This window comes from Myiozetetes cayanensis, unplaced genomic scaffold, assembly GCF_022539395.1.
Source record: "Myiozetetes cayanensis isolate MyiCay16 unplaced genomic scaffold, myiCay2020 scf1, whole genome shotgun sequence".
Lineage (NCBI taxonomy): Eukaryota > Metazoa > Chordata > Aves > Passeriformes > Tyrannidae > Myiozetetes > Myiozetetes cayanensis.
This window is the reverse complement of record NW_026086604.1, coordinates 87,721,116-87,738,869: the sequence shown is the minus strand read 5'-3', so window position 1 is coordinate 87,738,869 and position 17,754 is coordinate 87,721,116. Positions and strand designations below refer to the sequence as shown.

At 40.4% G+C, this 17,754-nt stretch overlaps 1 protein-coding gene across 7 annotated transcripts in view; it reads right to left on the bottom strand.

Moving 5' to 3' along the window:
• PHACTR1 (phosphatase and actin regulator 1) overlaps window positions 1–17,754 on the bottom strand; it is a 302,097-nt gene that overhangs the window by 45,519 nt on the left and 238,824 nt on the right. For all 7 annotated transcript variants that reach the window (XM_050310010.1, XM_050309928.1, XM_050310224.1 and 4 more), the window contains 3 exons: window positions 10,674–11,004; window positions 3,199–3,407; window positions 1,675–1,831 (listed from right to left, as the gene is read on the bottom strand). In XM_050310010.1, the coding sequence (XP_050165967.1) occupies window positions 1,675–1,831; window positions 3,199–3,407; window positions 10,674–11,004 (697 nt within the window). The remainder of the gene's footprint in view (window positions 1–1,674; window positions 1,832–3,198; window positions 3,408–10,673; window positions 11,005–17,754) is intronic.

The window sequence follows — 17,754 nt, the reverse complement described above, 5'->3', positions numbered from 1 at the left end:
TATACACAGTTTTAATTATTTGAACTATTTGTGATTGCCCCTAAGTTCTAGGGGCAATATTAGAAGACAAGATCAAGTATTATGGCTCAGACTGAATTAGCAGAACTGCAACTGGGGAGAAAAACAACATTATGAGAATATGGGTCTTAGACAGGAAGGGGTTTGGGTATTGCCAAAATTAGCTTCCCTTGTTAAAAAGGCATATGCTGAAGAAACATTCTTAACTGCAGAAAAAGCAGGTTTTGGAGATGTGAGAAATAAAATACTTATAATGAAAAAGACCTGGGGCACAGTGAGCTGTGCAGAATCAATACTTGTGAATGACACTACCTTCCTTCATCAGCCAGAGTTGGAAAACTTTGGAGAGACCTAGGTAATTTAGGCAAATGGGCAACACAGTGGAAGTGCTGTCCAAGGTCATTGCAAGGTCAAGCAGTGAGATATGCTAAGAGATAAAAATTTCAACTCTTCAAAATGAATCATATAAAACACTGGGACCTTATTGTTCTGTACTGTTCTTTGGGACCCAGAGTTTCATGTCTAGCTACAGTCTGACAAGGTATTAGGCTGAATAAAGATTGAACTGAAAAATCACACTACCAGCAACAGTGTAGTACCATCTTACATATTTTGGGCATGACTGCTAAGGCCCCTCAGCAAGAATACTGAAAAATTAGACAGGTCTTGGAGTAGGCTAAGCATGATCCAGCACAAAGACTTTCAAAGACAGATTGGAAAGATGTGGTAACTTTATTCCAAATAGATGATAAATGAAAAAGAGTAAAGTCATGGAAAAGAGTCAATCAAATGCCGAAAGTGCTATTTACCAGGAGCTCCTATTCATCCTATCTCCACAACATGGTAACAGTGTTCCCCCCTTATCCACCCTAAAAATAAAAAAATAAAACCCACAAGAAAATTCCCAACAACTGGCCAGTCATCTCCTTGAGGTTTTCCAGAGTCACACTGGAGGGTGACTAACAGCATTCACCAGCTCTACATATGACCAAGCTGACAACATACTGGTGTTAAAATTGATTACAGAAATCATGGCTGGAGCATAGGAGGTTCTCAGAGATTTCTATCTAACCTCAATTTACTAATTTTTGTTATCAGAAATCTTCCACATTTAATGGCCATCCCTCTATACCCCATGCAAAATGGAAAGCCATTACAGCTGGTGAGTAACACTGCTATGAAGAAGAAGGAAGTGTCTTGACAGGGTAAATCTGTCCAACCTGACCCAAGAAGGTAAGTACTGAAGGACTTAAGTATTTTGGACCAGAAAAAGTCTCAGCTACTTATGGAGATGCAGTGAGAAGAGAAAGTTATACCTCTGCCCGTTGGCCAAACTAAGAGCTTATAAAATGGCACCTGCAGCTACAGTCTAAAATGTTACCAAAGCTGAATATTTCCCACTGATGCACCAAAAAGAAAATCCAAACAGCTCCTATTGATACTTAACACAATCAAAGTTCACATAGCATATGCCAGGAAAGTTGTATGGGAAGTTTTACTGGAGCAGAAATAATGTCTAGAGTCTTTTTCTTCCTCCCCATAGCTTTTCCTCTTGAACATTGTGACAGATCTCTAATGTTTAAAGACTAAGGATAAAAACTGCATCCCACCACATATTTCTAAAAGCAAGAGTGAAGAAAAATGGTTGCCTCTTACCTTGTTAACTTTGTCCCAATCTGCTGCCTAAGTTCAAGCCTCTCTTCATCAGTCTGCATGGGGAGGATGTTCTTTTCCTCCAGCTCTCTCTTGGAAGGCCTGTTGCTTAGTTTGATTGCTAAAGAGTCCTTCCTGCAGATTTTCCTCGCCAGGGAACCTGTGGGAGAGATGAGAGGCTCTGCCAAAAGAGGTGTCATCATTTCATTACAGCATGCAACTGGCAAAGAAGTACTAGCCAAGAGAGGATATGAGGCTCTCGTTTACATTGGTATGGACTGTGGGAAAAGGGATGTCATTAACTTCATGTGCTCAATTAACCTCAATTCATATCATGATAGAGAAAAGCTGAAATTGGTAGGTATACAGGAAAAAGAAATTGTTATATTGCTCCATAGAGGGGAGTGGAGAAGAAGGACTTGTCTCAAAATTGCTACTAGCATCCGTAGCTTCCTCTAGCACAGTTTCTGAACCACATAATGTAATGAATGACTTTGACCTCAGAACCTGGGCAGGCATCAAAGTTACAGCATGTTAGAAGAGAGAGGTATCTGAGTGCCTCCTGCAATGTAATATCAAGACATCTAAGCTAGCACTAGAAGGAATCAAAAGTCAATCAGAAGCAGCACAGAACTGCACGTAGGTTAACTGACACTGCTTCCCAGACAGTGATAAAGACCCTGTGAAAACAAGTAGCCTTTCATGGCTCATGCTTGCTTTCTGAGGCTTGTGTCCAAAGCAGTTTGAACAAGGAAGGCAGACACAAACAGACAGAGAGAGACAAACCCATGAGAGGTTTTGGCCTTTGGCAGGAGAGTGTGAGATAGTGCGTTTCTGCTCTGTTTTTAGGTTTAAGAGCAAACACTGCTTAATTTCACTTGCAGGGTAAGGGAGGGTCCTGAGAAGATTAAGTATGCCTGTTTTAGTATCTTTGTGCATTTTAAAAAGGGTGTCGTTTGATTGTACTGCTTCCAGTTTTCAGAAAAAAAGAAATCCTGGGGCCTGAAACTTCAGGTCAGTGTGTAGGATGTCAAACAGTTATTGTATGCAAAGTACTCTACCTTGTCTTCATGGGAGAGTCCTGTGATACCGTGCTGAGTCAAGAGGTGGGTTTTCTTAGAGAGGTCAGGAAGGGGCCACAGGTCCCTTCCCAGTCTGTAACTGTGATATGGCTGTCAATTAACCTCTTCTTATCTGAGCCCAGTCCTCTGATTGGGACCCCTTTGAAAGTATGTTCACACTTGGGAAAATGAAGCCAAAATTTCTAAGTGAACTAATATAAGCCAATACCCATCATTTGAATTTAGTCTGAGAGCTACCCAGACAGGGATTCACGTGGATTAGGGAAATCATTATGAATTCATACTACTTGTTATTTTGGATTAGCATGTCCACATAGTCAAGCCCTGAGAGATGCAAAAGCCACAGTCAAGAAAGAGAGTACACAGGCTTTTTGTTTCCCTTGTGTATTGTAAGTTCAGACTGAAAATTAAACATGTGAGAAAGGAAAGATAGAATGAGTCTTACTTGTAAATAATGAGTTATCCTCCTCTTCATCTTCCTCTTCTTCCTCTTGCTGTCTTGGATAGAGGCAGGAAGAATCTTCATAGTCAGGTTCATGAGGCACATTTTCTTTATTGTCATCGCATTCGATCACAACAGTTGGCACTTGTCTCATGTCTGGAAGGCCCCCAGGTCCTGTTTTTGTAACACTGTCACCTGTGTGTAAACCAGAGCTGTTGGGAAAGAAAAACAAAGAAATAAAACTAAAGGAAACAGCTCAATGAAAGACAGAGTTACTTCTCTCACTGTATTTAGGAAAGTAGTGGTCTTTCATCCCTTCTTAAGAAGAAATGAGAACAGAAATATCTTCAAGACCAGGAGGACATCTAATGGGCTTAAACTGAGTACACCTTAGATTTAAGGTACAACACTATTAGGGAGAGGTAGGAAAGCATGCAGGTAGAAATACTGGCAGCCAGGAGGAAGTACTAAAGGTATGTGACAAATACTTCATGACCAGCTACTCAGGGTGGTAAGCTTGCCTTCAACCTGGTATCTGTGTGACCTCTCCACTGGCATGCAGGCAGTAAGGAGAAAATGTCTCACCTGAATGCAGAAGGTGGAATAAGACTAGGAATGAGGAAATGTACACACTGTAGGAGATAACTGTAGAAAGGCAGAGGGAAAACATGATGGAAGCCAGAGGGAAAACTCCTCGGGCAAGATGATGTTGATTGACTTGAGGGGAAAGCAAGGGCACAATTCTCTGAAGTGCAGGGGGCTGAGCATGTGGAACTGGGCTCAGAGAAAAGAGATTGGGAGCAGGTGAGAGTAACCAGGGAAATAGCTAAAACGTGGGAGGCTTGTTTGCTAATGGCACAGTTATATATTGGGGGTCTGCCATGATGTTATCTCTTCTCCTACCTGGGTTCCTTATTGAGCCAGGTGCTGAAGATCAGTCAGAATTGGAGCTAATATATTTCTTTTGTTACAGTGTAATTGATTATTTTCTGCAGCTCACTAGATTAAGGCTTGTGTTCAGTACTGCTACCACCTACTCTGTTTAGGTGTTGATTTCAAAGCCATTTACCTAGTAACATATCAATAGAAACAGGGAAACAGGAACATGAGGAGGTGAAGATCAAAGCCAAACAAAAGGTGAAAGGAAAAGTCAGAGACAGAACCCCATTTCTCAACCAGTTTTTATCTAATAGTTCATGTTGCTTTTCCAATGTGAAATCACACTGAGAGGCTGGCAGGCAAAAATGACGTCAGCTTAGGTTTATTTGTGAGACAGTAGAAAACACCTCTCAATTCCCAGCTGAGGCAACAGCTATATGAAAAATGGGGAACGTTTGTCTGTTGGACACCCTCTATATGTCGAACTCCCATTTTACTTTCCAGAAGAACATAGGTGTGAAAGCAGATGTGCTGGCCAAGTTGACTTGGAGGCACACAAATTTGGGTCTCCCCTTAACGAGTACTGAATAGCCTCAATTCCCTTCAATATTTTAGCCTGCTCTGAATACCAGAGTCATTCTGCATCTTGAAATGATTTAAATTGTTTTCTACTGAGTCAAGTGAAAAACTTTACTTTCTTCTAGCCCTAAAGTTAACACAGACTCTTAAATGGGTGCCAGATAACATCACAGAAAGACTTCCAAAAGTGTATTCTTGGGATATAATGCTAGTCCACAATATGCTTAGGGATTAAGGGGAAGAAAAGGCTTTGGATCCTGTGAGCAAACCAAACCATGCTGTTACTATCATATTCAACTTCAAAGAAAACATTTTGTTACTATTGCCGACTAACCAACAATGAGATGCAGAGCTTTACTGGATGCCTTTAAGAGAAAATCCATTTCCTTAGTGATAGTCTATGTTTTGTATCACAAAGTAAGAGAGATTCATGAATAACTGGTTTGTGAATTTTTGTATTAGACTTCAATGAGTTTGACCCAAAAAACGTTATCCCCAATGTAGTTTTAAAATTCATCAGCTGAATTCTCATAAATGACACATCAATGCACTACAATATTTAAAAACTTTCAACTAACTTTTAATTTATTGAAATACTTTAAGAATTGTAATATTATGAACTTAATTAAATCTGTTTTCCCTGTAACCTAATTTTTGAATAAGTCTTTTTATGAGGAAGGGCAGGAAATCAAATTTCAGAGAGAAACTATAATACTGTGAAAATCTATTTACATTGTTAAAAACCAAAAAAAATCCTTCCAGTGGAGAGCACATAACCACTGGATCGTTCAGTTAATTCTAAAACAATACATACACAGAGAGTAAGTACAAGTTCACTAAGCCCCTTCTGGAAGTACAAATGAAAGGAGCAAAAAGTAGCTCAGCATGCAGGACTATTTGTTGCTTTCCTGTTCTGTGAAGGATGGATGAAGGTTACAGATGCATCCTTATGGTGTGTACATAGGGTAACAGATATCAAAGTGATTCATCAATTTAGGTTATCAAGCAGGAATCAGATGGCAACAAGAGTTACAAGTTACCACAGAGGATATTTATTTGAACTAGTGATCTAGAAATAGACAGCTTCTCATCTCATTGTAATTTTTCTGAATCATCCACTTTCTTGATAATACTACTTTCTATTTTAAGCCCCTCATTTTTCCTGGTGTTTTGTGTTGTTCTTGATTAAAATCAGCCTTTTTCACTGCATTTTGGCTAAGTCAGCTGTCTAAGCAAAGCACTTACGAAATACATGCAGTACTGCAGTATACTTAAGAAAGACGAATCAAGGTCACTGGATATGTCCATTGTGTATAAATTCCTCTGGATCATTAGCAAAACTCTCACATGGTTAAGTGGTCTACACCACAAAATTTTTCAGCATTATTCACCAAAAAACACACTATTATTTGAAACAGCTCTTTTTAAATCAGTTTCATGTTTTGCAACAAAATTAGAGAATGAAGCTACAGTGAAGCAAGAACTTGTTTCAAGAAGATAAATGCATCTTAACACATGGATCTGAATAATTAATAGCTTACTAGTACAAGCACTTGCAATTATTGCTGCATCATCTTTACATGATCAAAACAGCAAAAAATTTAAATCCCTCCTGTAAAATCTAGTGGAAAAAACCCCCACACTTCTCATCTGTCATCCCAAGCCCTTTGATTTTGGAATAAAGGGTTACATTTTTATCAGCATGTTTTCAGATCCATAGTACACTTTTCTGTACTTAACAGTTAAAAAAAAAATCTGAAAAAACTTTAAACCACTGTATATATGTTTCCACTACAGGCATGTGTGAGAGAGACAGAGAGAGAAGGCAGAGTTATAAATATTAAGTGCTTCTATCCTTAGGCAATGCTAAAGTTTAGACAAGAGGTAATTCTCTTGACAAGTTTTATGGAGGATAAATGCTTTCTGACTCAAATACGTTTTATAAGATTTACAAGACACTGACAGTAATGTCTAATGCATTTCATTTCGTAAATCTACAGTCTGAAGCTGGGCTGAGTGTCTCAGAGGAACTGGTCTCACACACTGTCTTTTTCACTGCTCTGCCACATAGGCAATTCCAGCCAGAAGTGAGATATTGCCACTTAACAGTTCTTTAGTTCCTACACTGAACAAATAGAGGCCCTGATTCAGCTGCTCCCCTACATGAGCCCACAGAGTAATTGAAATTAATGGCCACTTTTCCAGACAGACTGAGAACTATAAGGGCAAGGCATAAAATAAGGCTATTTCAGATCAAGGAAATTCGTCGCTAAGTCAAAATTAAAGACACATTTCAGTGGCACGAGAGTGTTGCTAAAGCCTCCTTTGCTGTTTATGACTCACAGCTTTGGGGCATGGTCCTTCTTCTCAAGTTTGTTCCAGTCAGGAGGATGAAACCTTCATATTTTGGTGTCAGGGCTTATCAGATTTTCACCAACTCTTAAAATGCACTCTGAAATGGTAAAAACCAGTGCCCAAATCTAGATTTTACTAATGCTTGACATGTACCCTTTGGGATGAAGGGGAAAGTCGTTTGCAGTAGGGCACAAATTGGCAACAGAGGCTGCAGAAAAAAGGTTATGTGGAAATTACACATTTTTCTGCTTCAACTTAATCTATAATAAAACTGGTAATTTATCAGGAAAAATAGAGACAAACTGGCAGCACAAATGACATGTCATAATAGTCATACTATGACAAGGGACAGATTGCCCTTCTGAGAATAGGGTATGAATAGACATTATGAGTCCCACAAAATGTTTGCAATCAAAAGTGTTAAGTGTGCAAATGAACTTAATGTTCTATAATGTTTGTAATAAAACGGAATTAAAAAAAATTCCAGGAATTAACTGCCATTTTAAGTCATAAGAGCAACTGGGACTTGAATAGCTATTACATGCTTTTAGTGTACCTCAAGACATTAACTTATTAATATGCACTAGATCTAGGTGAGGCAGTAACCTGCAATCACTCCTGCAGAGGGGAAAATAGAGGTAGAGAGGCTCAGTGGTTTTCTCAAGGTCAAAGACAACAAAATAACTTCTGGCTTCCAGGCCCTTACTGAGGGAGAGCTCATTTTTCTCTGGCAAGCTTGTGGCTCACTGGCAAAGCACTGATTTCAACTATCAGTGTTAGACTATCCAAATTCCAGAGACCTTATCTGTGTAAGAAAAAAACCCCAGATTACTAGAGGAAGGGGATATTTCAGCCTTTAATTCTTTGTTCCTGTCCATACTCACAGATCTGGTGGAGAGAAGAGTTTACTGGGTAAAATGTGGATTTGACACAAACTGGTTATGGATTCAGTGTGTATCAACGGAGCCTAAATGGCCTTGAGGAGCTTCCAATGCAATAGACACAAGGAAGAAAAGGAAAAATTCCCAAAGGAAAAGAAAAAATTTAGAGTAGAAACCTGTACTTGTCTACATAATCCTTCCTTATTAAAAAAACCCCCTAGTCTAAATAATACCCCAAATTACCCAATTTGGCAGTGTGGCAATTATTCTGTAAAGCTGTAGGATTCTTTTGAGATAATGTCTGAGGTCAGCAAAAAAAAAAATGCTGCCAATGAACCTTAGCATTCCCCAGAAGCAGCCTCAGAGACTTGTCAGGCTCTCTGACCTCAAGATTATTGACCCAACAGCAGTGACCGAGTACATTGTTACTTTGGAAGCAACTGTAAAGTTCATAGAGGAAACTAGGATGTCATTGCATACCTTATGCATGCAACAGATTTGAGCACACTACCAAATTTTAAACAGAGGGAAGTAGATCTAGGATCTTTGCAGTTTTAACAGGCCCTCAAGAGTTCTAGGCTGAAGGGTACAATGATAAATATTGCAGTGTAATTTCTTTTGGGTTTAATGCAGATTTTATACAATTAAGGGAAAATAACTACTGTAAAAAATAGTGGAAAATGGTGGCATTTGATACAAATAATCCCCTCCCAAGTTAAATAAATATGTTTTAAAAATTTGCACAAATCTTCAAGAAAACTTAGCAAATTTACCTAGTTCACAATTTGTCTTGAAAAAGCAATTTAAGAATTTAACAGCAAGTGTCAGCTCCACAGACATGTAAATGGTTTGAAACCCTTTTACCTCTAAGTACTATAAAAAGAACAATTGCTGTTGCAGAGCAAACGGTCATGCCCTATTTTCTCCCTTGTGAATGCAAAAGTTATTGATTTGTTTTGGCAAGGAGCACAACTGAAGTAGTCAATGCATTAATCCATGATTGAAATAACAGTTCATCAACACAAAAAGGCTATGAAAAATCAACTGCCTGCAACACCATGAACTAGTATTCCTATTAATTTTAAATGTGAAATATCAGTGCCATAACCTTTTCTTATTTTCTTCTGCAATGGGAGGCAATTGCTTCACACTGGGAAATGAATCTTACCTTATTCAGTTTTTAATAAGCAGCAGAGCTTCAGCTTCAAATTAGTAGTTATGTACAAACAGCATCACCTTCTTTAAATCAGTTAAATGTAGACATAAGCATGATGGATGACTAGAAATTGGAGCATTCATTGCTGAGGGGCAACAGATGCCACAATGAAGTCATACTCTGAGAGATGTCACTGAGCTCAGGATAACAAAGTTGTATCCCAAAGGAGCCTTTGGGATACCAACAGCTACCCCTCTGTGCCTGGTGCATTGAGCTTTGGGGAGATGCAGATGCACCTGACTAGCCATGCTGGCAATGTGAGAGGTAAATGGCTAGTCACTGGGTATGGTGTGGAGGGGCAATGTGGATGCTCTTTCTAATTCTACCTCTACAGTTCTTTTACCAGTGGGATTAGGAATTTCCTTCATAGTCCTAGCAGTTTTTCCCCAGCTGAGAATTCCCCCATGCTGTAGAAACTAAACCTGCACCCCTCACCTCATGATGTAATCACCATTCTAGTACTGAAATAAGATGGCAGTGTAGGATGGCCTCTGGTCTAGTGACAGCTTTTCAGGCAGTAAGGAGAATTTGCTATCAGTAATCCAATTATTTTAAACTATGCAATATAATGAAAGTAAAATTATCACAAAGAGGTATTGGGGTAAATCATTAGGCACTTTGTCTTTTAGACCAAATATTTTATCTTCCTGTGTAAGAGAAGGATGATCTGATGCTCCTAGAACAAGCTGGTTAACAAAGCAGCCCTTGGTACTAAACAAAACATGTCATTTTTTTGGACTACCTTTCCTCTTCTGGGACTTCCTCAGTCTTCCCCTACAAGATGAAATAAAATTTCCAAAGCTTGCTGATCTTTCAGTCTATGAGGACAGCTTGCATTTATACAACATGCTTTACTTAGACTATTTGGAGCAACATTCAGAGATACTCACAAGTGACAGTAAAAAAAAAACAGCCCCAAGGTGGGTAAGGCACTTCTGATCAAATGTGCTACTCTCCTTCAGATGCAAATGGCTAAGAAGGTAGCTGCTGTGGAACGGGTTAAATACTTATTTTAAGATCAAACATATAATTTAATTTAAATGAATTGAAATAATTTAAATACTGTATTAAAACCCCTCTAAGTGACTTGTAGGAAGTCCACATAGATTGTTTCGAGCTAATTGGTAATACTAATCAGGTGCTCTGCTTGAGTGGCACATCGTATTATTATTGCTCTTTTATGAATCTTCCACTTCCTTTCCTTGCATAATATCAATCCTACACACAATTGGAGCTCTGCAGTTATGCACTCTGCAGTATATATTGCAAGCCAGGCATGTCCTATTAAAACTTAACCACTGATTCTATTATTTGCTTCCTTGAACAGGACATTGAGATTCAGAAAATTTGGTCCTTACCTCTTTTCTGCCACAGGCTTGTCAATCAAGCCTGGAAAGGCTCTTCCCCTGTTTCTGTTTCTCCGGGAATGACTCTGCCCTGAAGTTGCTAGACCCCAGAGGAGACACCTCATTCAAATACTATGAACATAACTCAAGTGATGATATAGATACTGAGGCTAGCAAAAAACAGTGCACATCAATATGTAATTTTAAAAGTTGATTCATTACCTTTCTAGCCTGTGCATGGTCATGGCTAGTGTTTTGTTCAGTTCCTCTATCATCCGGCACCCTGAAGGGTGAATGGGCAACGTGCTGGACCCAGAAGGAAGGTGCTGGCTGTGGCTGCCGTACTGGAGCTGGTGCTGGTGAGCTGCTAACTGGGATGGCAGGACAGTGTGATGCTGTTGGGTCAAAGGCTGCTGGGAGCTCTTCTGCGTGGAATAGGATGAGAGAGAGAGGTCTGGCCCCCCTAAAGGCATGCAAATCATGACTTTCTTTGGAGGTAGTGGAGGTGACAGTTTAACTGGCATACAAGGCAGTTTCACAGGAGCGCCAGGATCTAAAACAAAAGAAAGAGAGCCCTGGTGTTAATTTTCATGTCAGTAAGATGGAGATCAGAGTATCAGCCTGGGTGAGCAGGTACTGAGCTTGCTAGTCAACATGGGAGTGTGCACTCCTCCCTTGTAGCGACAGATCACTTTGCACACCAAACACTCAGCGTGGTCTTCAGAAAAAATACTGTTGTTTTGCAGCACTGCAGAGTCTCACAAAAAAACATCCTAGGGCTGTGCATGCCCCTTAGTAAACATGTTAAGCAATGCTTAACAAGGCTTGCGGCACGCTTTGATGCTTTAGAGCCCAAATCCTCCAAAATAGCCCTCTGAGGTAAGCACATGTTCTACTCAACAGACCCGCAAATAGGGGGAGAGCAATCCAGTGTCTGAAGTTACAGGATGACTCACCACCATCACTGACAGAGCAAAAGCTCAGGGATTCATGATCCTTCTCAGGCATTGCAGTGCAATTACTACAAGTCATGCTTCTTACAGCTTTGTAATGTGCAAAACATCTGGTGTTAAAAATTACATTACAGGGCAAGGGAAAAAAGACGCAAGGTTTGAATACTAAACAGGAGAGATTTAGAAAAATGAAGGGTACATGAGGAAAAAGATATAAATGGCAGCAGATTGTTAGGACTCACCTATTTTTTTTTACAAAAGACTTGGTAGGCACTTTTCTCTGGACTCATCCACTGAATTTTACCTTTTTAACTCTAGGCATGTTCACTAAAACCCACAGTTGATCAGCCAGGCAAAGATCTCCCTGACTTCAATGAGAAATCAATGAGAGGTCCACCTAAAAACCTCTCTTCTAGAACTCAGCTGCAGGATGGAGATTTTTGGAGTTGCATTGTGAAGTATTTTGAGAAGGGAAAAGAAGTAACATGAGGGCTTGTAGTTGCCAAGATGGGTGGGGGAAATGCTCACAACACATGCTAAGAACAGAGAGAGCACATATATACACCTTGAGCTGCAACTGTGAGTTTATCTCTAGGAGCAAGACCAGGCCCTTTCCAACCTGTAATACTGCAGACATTTGGCTCTGCAATGTAGTTCTGCAGGCAAGGCTGGCATGATTTTTGGTCTCTTGCTGCTTCAGTCCACTCTTGCTGTAACGTGGTCAGGGAATTGCAGGGTCAGAATCTTCTTTGACTCAAGAAAGCCTGCTGCTCTCCAGGTTCCAAAGGTCATCACCCTCCTCAGTGCAATCAGATTTCAAAAGTCCTTTTCCAGATGGTTCTTCTTAGTATTGACTATCCTTGCCCTCACCCCCTTCATTCTTTCCTCCTTCACAGCCTATTCTGTGTATTGCCTGTACTAGCATCCATATCTAATAGCCAGGGTGCACAAGGGTGAATAGGAAGGCTTCCAACCAGTAACACTTCTTGAAAATGATTGAGGATCATAAGGTGGACAAAGACCATGGATAGAGCCAAGTTCAGATATACCTTTTGACTTATTTTATTGCTAGTCACGGTTTCATTGCATCCACAGTATCCACTTACTACTAGTGTTTTTGCTGCACTAGGAACAGCACATTGACAGTAAGTCTTCCCTTTCTTCAGAGTGTTTATAGGCTAAACAACATGGAGGAGTCAAAGGAAGTGCAAAGATGAAATACACTGTGCTGGTTTTGGCTGGGGTAGAGTTCATTTTCTTTATGATGGCTAGTATAGATAGGGTTGTGTTTTGGATTTGTGCTGAACACAGGGTTGATAATACAGAGATGCTTTTGTTATTGCTGGGCAGTCTTGACACAGAGCTTTTCTGCTTTTTGTACTGCCACACTTGCAAGGAGACTGGGGTTGCCTGGGAAGTTAGGAGGAGACTCAGGCAGGACAAGTGACTCTAACTGACCAAAGGGATATTCCATACCACATGACATCATGCTCAGTGCATAAAAGGGGGAGAAGAAGGATGCAGGGTGAATGCCTGGAATGATCACGTTTGTCTTCCCAAGTAACCATTACATGTGACAGGCTCCTTGCTCTCCTGGAGATGGCTGAAAACCTGCCTGCCTACAGGAAGCAGTGAATGAATTCCATGTTTTACTCTGCTTGCATGCATGGCTTTTGCTTTTCCTGTTAATCTGTCTTTATCTCAACCCATGAGTTTTCTGGCTTTTACCCTTCTGATTCTCTCCCTGATCCCACTTGTGGGGGAGTGAGCAAGCAGCTGCATGGGGCTTGGCTGCTGGCTGGGGTTAAACCATGACCTAAAAGCATGGAGAAAAAGTGGCCTTTCCACATTGCAGAAGAGTTATAGAGAGTATAATCCAAGTCTTTTGCCTTCAAGGTAATCTCAAATCCGCTTGGCATGCTGCCTCTTGCAGGCAAAAATTCTTCTGATGGTTCCATCAAGGATAAAAATATAACTCATGGATTTGCCAAAGCAGTACAAATAAAAAAAAACCAACACTTCCAGGATTTTCTATTCAAGCACACAAAGCTCTTCTTATGTACATGTTCTTTGTATGTATTACCTTTTGGTATCCTGCATATAAAGAACACACCTCTTCAATAAAATGTAAATAACAGAAAGAGTAAAGAGAAAATTGTATAGAGCCCTGAGAATAAGGTTCCTAGGGGATTTGTAGTAACAAACTGGACTTTTTCTTATACTTGTGCTTCAGGCAATTTTACTTCTAGAGTTCTTACTGCATTACAAAGCCTACACTGAGATCTGCACTTCCATTTTGACAAACACAGCTTTGATGATTGGTTTTAGATCCTTTTTTGCAGTATCTCAATTGAAGTCTTCATTTGACAGCGCCTGTGCCTGGACACCCCATCACTCTGTGGCAGTCATCTTAACAGTGCATTCAAAGAGATCCCAACTACAGGCATCTCTTGCTTTTGACAAAAGAATAAACGAAAGTATTCTAGGTTTGCTGCCTTTTTTTGATCTTGAAGATTAGAGTAGTATTTTAGTGAGCATGGCATGTCAAATAGTTCAGATATAAACTAAACAGAAATCCTTCCTTCTTCCTTCTCAAATATAATGAAAATTTATTTTCTCATGCAGGCATTCATTTAGCACAGTTGTGACACAGGCACTTCAGCTCTGGAGTTGTATGGGAGAACAAGTCTAGCTTAATTATCCTGAGTAGCCACACATTCCACCATGAATCAGATGTGCACGCTCTGGTTTCCACTCTTCATAACAAAGGTATGGACCTTTAGTTTCCACTTAAAATCAAATAAATACTTCACATCAACATGTTTTCAGTGGTTATCAGTGCTGAGTGACTCCATCGGCTACCTGCCAAAAATCCTTCACATTGTTTTTAATATCTTTATTCAGATTGACTGTGTTACACCCAGGTTGTTGAGCCTGTCTGAATATGGTCCTAATACCAAAACAGACCCTGGAAAATGAATCAGAGGCATTAAATCTACTTGTCTGCCCTTCACCTTCAGGAGAATTCCGTCTATTTTTAAAAAATGGTTAAAGTAGGATGACCACAGTGGGAGAAAAGTTCAATCCATTCCCTTGGAAACGTAACAGTGTATCTTCACCAACACCAGTAATGGAGACCTTGGTACAGCAAGTTTTACTGTGTGGACAGATCAGTGAACAAGTGAGGAGTAGAAACAGTTATTGTCTCCAGCATGGAATATCCATCAGACATGGGCATCTGTAGATGAATAAGAAGCTGGACAGGGAAAATATGAACAAGGAATCTATGCTAAGTGTCTTCTCAGCAGAACAATACCAGAGGCTTAAATCATTGAACAAAGCAGTCTTAACAGAAAAGAAGAAAACTGTGTAAGCCAGGTGTGCGAGTCTGATTAATCTCTTTCAGCTGAGGTTCTCCATACTCAAGAAAATAATGAGCAATTTTGTAAGATGTTGGTTCCCAGTGGTTGTGTGACCACTCAGCACCGTGTAATAACTTGTATGCTAGAGCTGATCAAAAAGATGATAGGCACCAACTTCCCACTTCTGATGACAATAAATTATTTAAAAGATAGTTATGGATGTCACAATATTTGCTACACATCAGACCTTTGACAACCAGGTCAGCCCTTACCCTTTCCTTACAGATCATTTTTCTAACAGCTACAGTTGCTCCATTTCCTTTGGGGTTCTCAGGAGACAGATAAACACACATTTATTTGTTGCACAGGTGTGCTCATGTATGGTCCTTCTGATGTGTTCGTGGTACACTGGAACGGAACACCAAGCACACTGAGTCTGATGCTTCCTCGTCACTGAAGATGGCTGGAGAGCTGGTTGGCACATGCTGCAGATACAGCTGCTGCAGACAGGGTTCTAGGAAGTTCTGAATGTGTGGCAGTAAATGTTGCTCTAGCAGGGCTGGTAGAAAAGCGCATTAAAATCTTCAAATTCTGCCCCAGCTCAACTACTGCATGGAGAAAGAGGATATGCCTGGGAAGATGGGGCTTGTGGCAGAGCTGGCTGTCTTTGCTATACTGCCAGTGGCAGAAAAGCTCTTTCTTGACTCTGCCAAATGTAAGCCAGCATTGTACCCTGACAGCAAGGAAAGGCAACAGACTCCTAGGTGGAACGAGTAGAAACACCAGCCAGGAGATCAAAGGATTATTTCCCTTCTATTCAGCACTCCTTGGACTGTATCTAGGCTATTCTGCAAACTTAGGATGCCCCAGGAAAGATATCAAAAACCCAAAATGAGCTGAGCACAGGGCCACTGCAGTGGTTGAGGGCTAGAGCACTTGAGGGACTGGGCCTTGTTCAGCTTGAATAAAAGATGGCTTGCAGGGGCAATACCTACCAGCAGCTTTCCAGTCCCTATGAGGAGGTTATCAATAAAGTGGAGCCAGACCCTTCACATTGGTGTATGGTGGGAGGAGGAGAGGCAGTAGACAAAAAGTGAAACAAAAGAGGTTCAAGACTGGATTATAAGGAAAATGTTTCCCCACCATGAGAAGAGCCAAATCGTGGAGCAGGTTTGCCCAGACAGGTTGTGCAGCTGGCATCCTTTGGAGTTTTCAAGACACAGCTGGACAAAGCCTGAGCAATCTGGTCTGATCCCCTAGCTGGCCCTGCTTTGAGCAGGAGTTTGGATTAAAAACCTGCTGAGTTTCTTTCCCCGCAAATGATCTTATACTGTGACCTTTGCTGTACTGTATACAACTACAAGTAATACAACTTGTCATAAAGCTAATGAGTTAAATTCCATTCAAGTCATTAATTCTATAAAGTAACGTGAAAAAGAAAACCACTGCAAACACCAGTGTGGCCTGTTGAGGGAGCTCCACAGTGGAAATGGAGTGATGTCCCTGATATCTGCTGGCAGCGTTTGGACAAGTAGCTTTTACTTTTTCAGGTCTTCTCCCTGGTAATCACTTGTGCCTAAACAGTGGGAGTCACTTTTCTTATTTCAATGAGATTTTGAGCAGATTCATAAGGACAAGTTAAAAACTGTTCTCAAAGATTTGCCATGCATCTCCTGCTGACTACAGCAAGATCTGCAGCCATGTCTTCAGGGAAGATTTGAGACAGAAATTCTTTACTGTTCTTCTGTACCACTTATGCATCCAAGGTTCAAGTTGAATTTGGAGAACAAAAGCAAGGCATGCTTAGCCTAAAGGGTTGAAAAATACAGCTCTGTGTGAATTCCTGTGCAGGGCCTTGAAGACGGTTTCAAAGACGAGAAGATTTCCTGATTCTGATACGTGCTACATACTTCCCTCCAGGTAGCAGCAAAGAGAGGAAGTGTGGAGAAAGCAACTGCATCAGAGTCCAGTTTCCCACGAGAACCTGGTGAAGGAGAGCTGCTTTTGCTTGGCTGCTTCTCCTTCAAGCACACAGTGAGAGAATTGTAACCTCTCTTCATGAACACAGCCTGCCAGAGCAGGCAGCTGGAGATAACACCACAGTAGAGGAAGCTTGTAGATTAAGTCTTGGGCTCATCTACAGAGGAGTCTTCTGACACACATGTGACTATTGTACTATAAAATACTGCAGGGAATATTTACTGGATAAGTTTTAGTTGCAAATACTTTTATAAAGCTGTCACTAACATCTAGTTGTGTTGTGGCAATGCAGCAGGACCCCAGGCACTCATGTTTTCAAACCTCATCCTTGGCTTGGCTGTATTATCAAAAGTAACTTTTGAGGACTTAATATTTCCTATCCTGCTAAATGTTTGTCTCTAATTATGAATTAGTTTTGACTCTACATAGACATAACTAGAAAGCACAACCTCAGAACTAAAAATTTGCTATGCATCTCTTCAAAATCTTGAATGAAGAAAGCAAGAGAATGTAAAAGACTTTTCAAAGCTTAAATACAATAGTTAAGCGGCCGGATACAACCAAAGCTACACCCTACTCTAATATTAGACTAAATTTGGGCTCAAACACACTCAGATATTGCTAAGGTTCCATGTTAGTGATATATTTTGTTTTCTGAAGTTTTAGGGGACTGGTGACTCAGTTGGAAAATATAACTAAATTCAGAAAACATTATCTATGCTGGCGAGCATTGACAGCTTAATGAATCAAGATCAAAGGCAGCTTTACACCACCGGGTTCTATCAAACCAGACGTGATTAGTCTTCTCAACACTTTTGGCCATTAAAGATTTTACGATAATCTGGGGACCTTATCCCAGCACCCCAATTAAATTTGATCCCAGGTGATTGATTCAGCTCATCCTACATTTTCAGCAAAGGAAACTACAAGTGTTGTTCTAAATGCCTGGGTTCTGCATGTGGATATCGGAGAAACAAACCAGTGAAAGAAGTTCTGTCCACGAACATT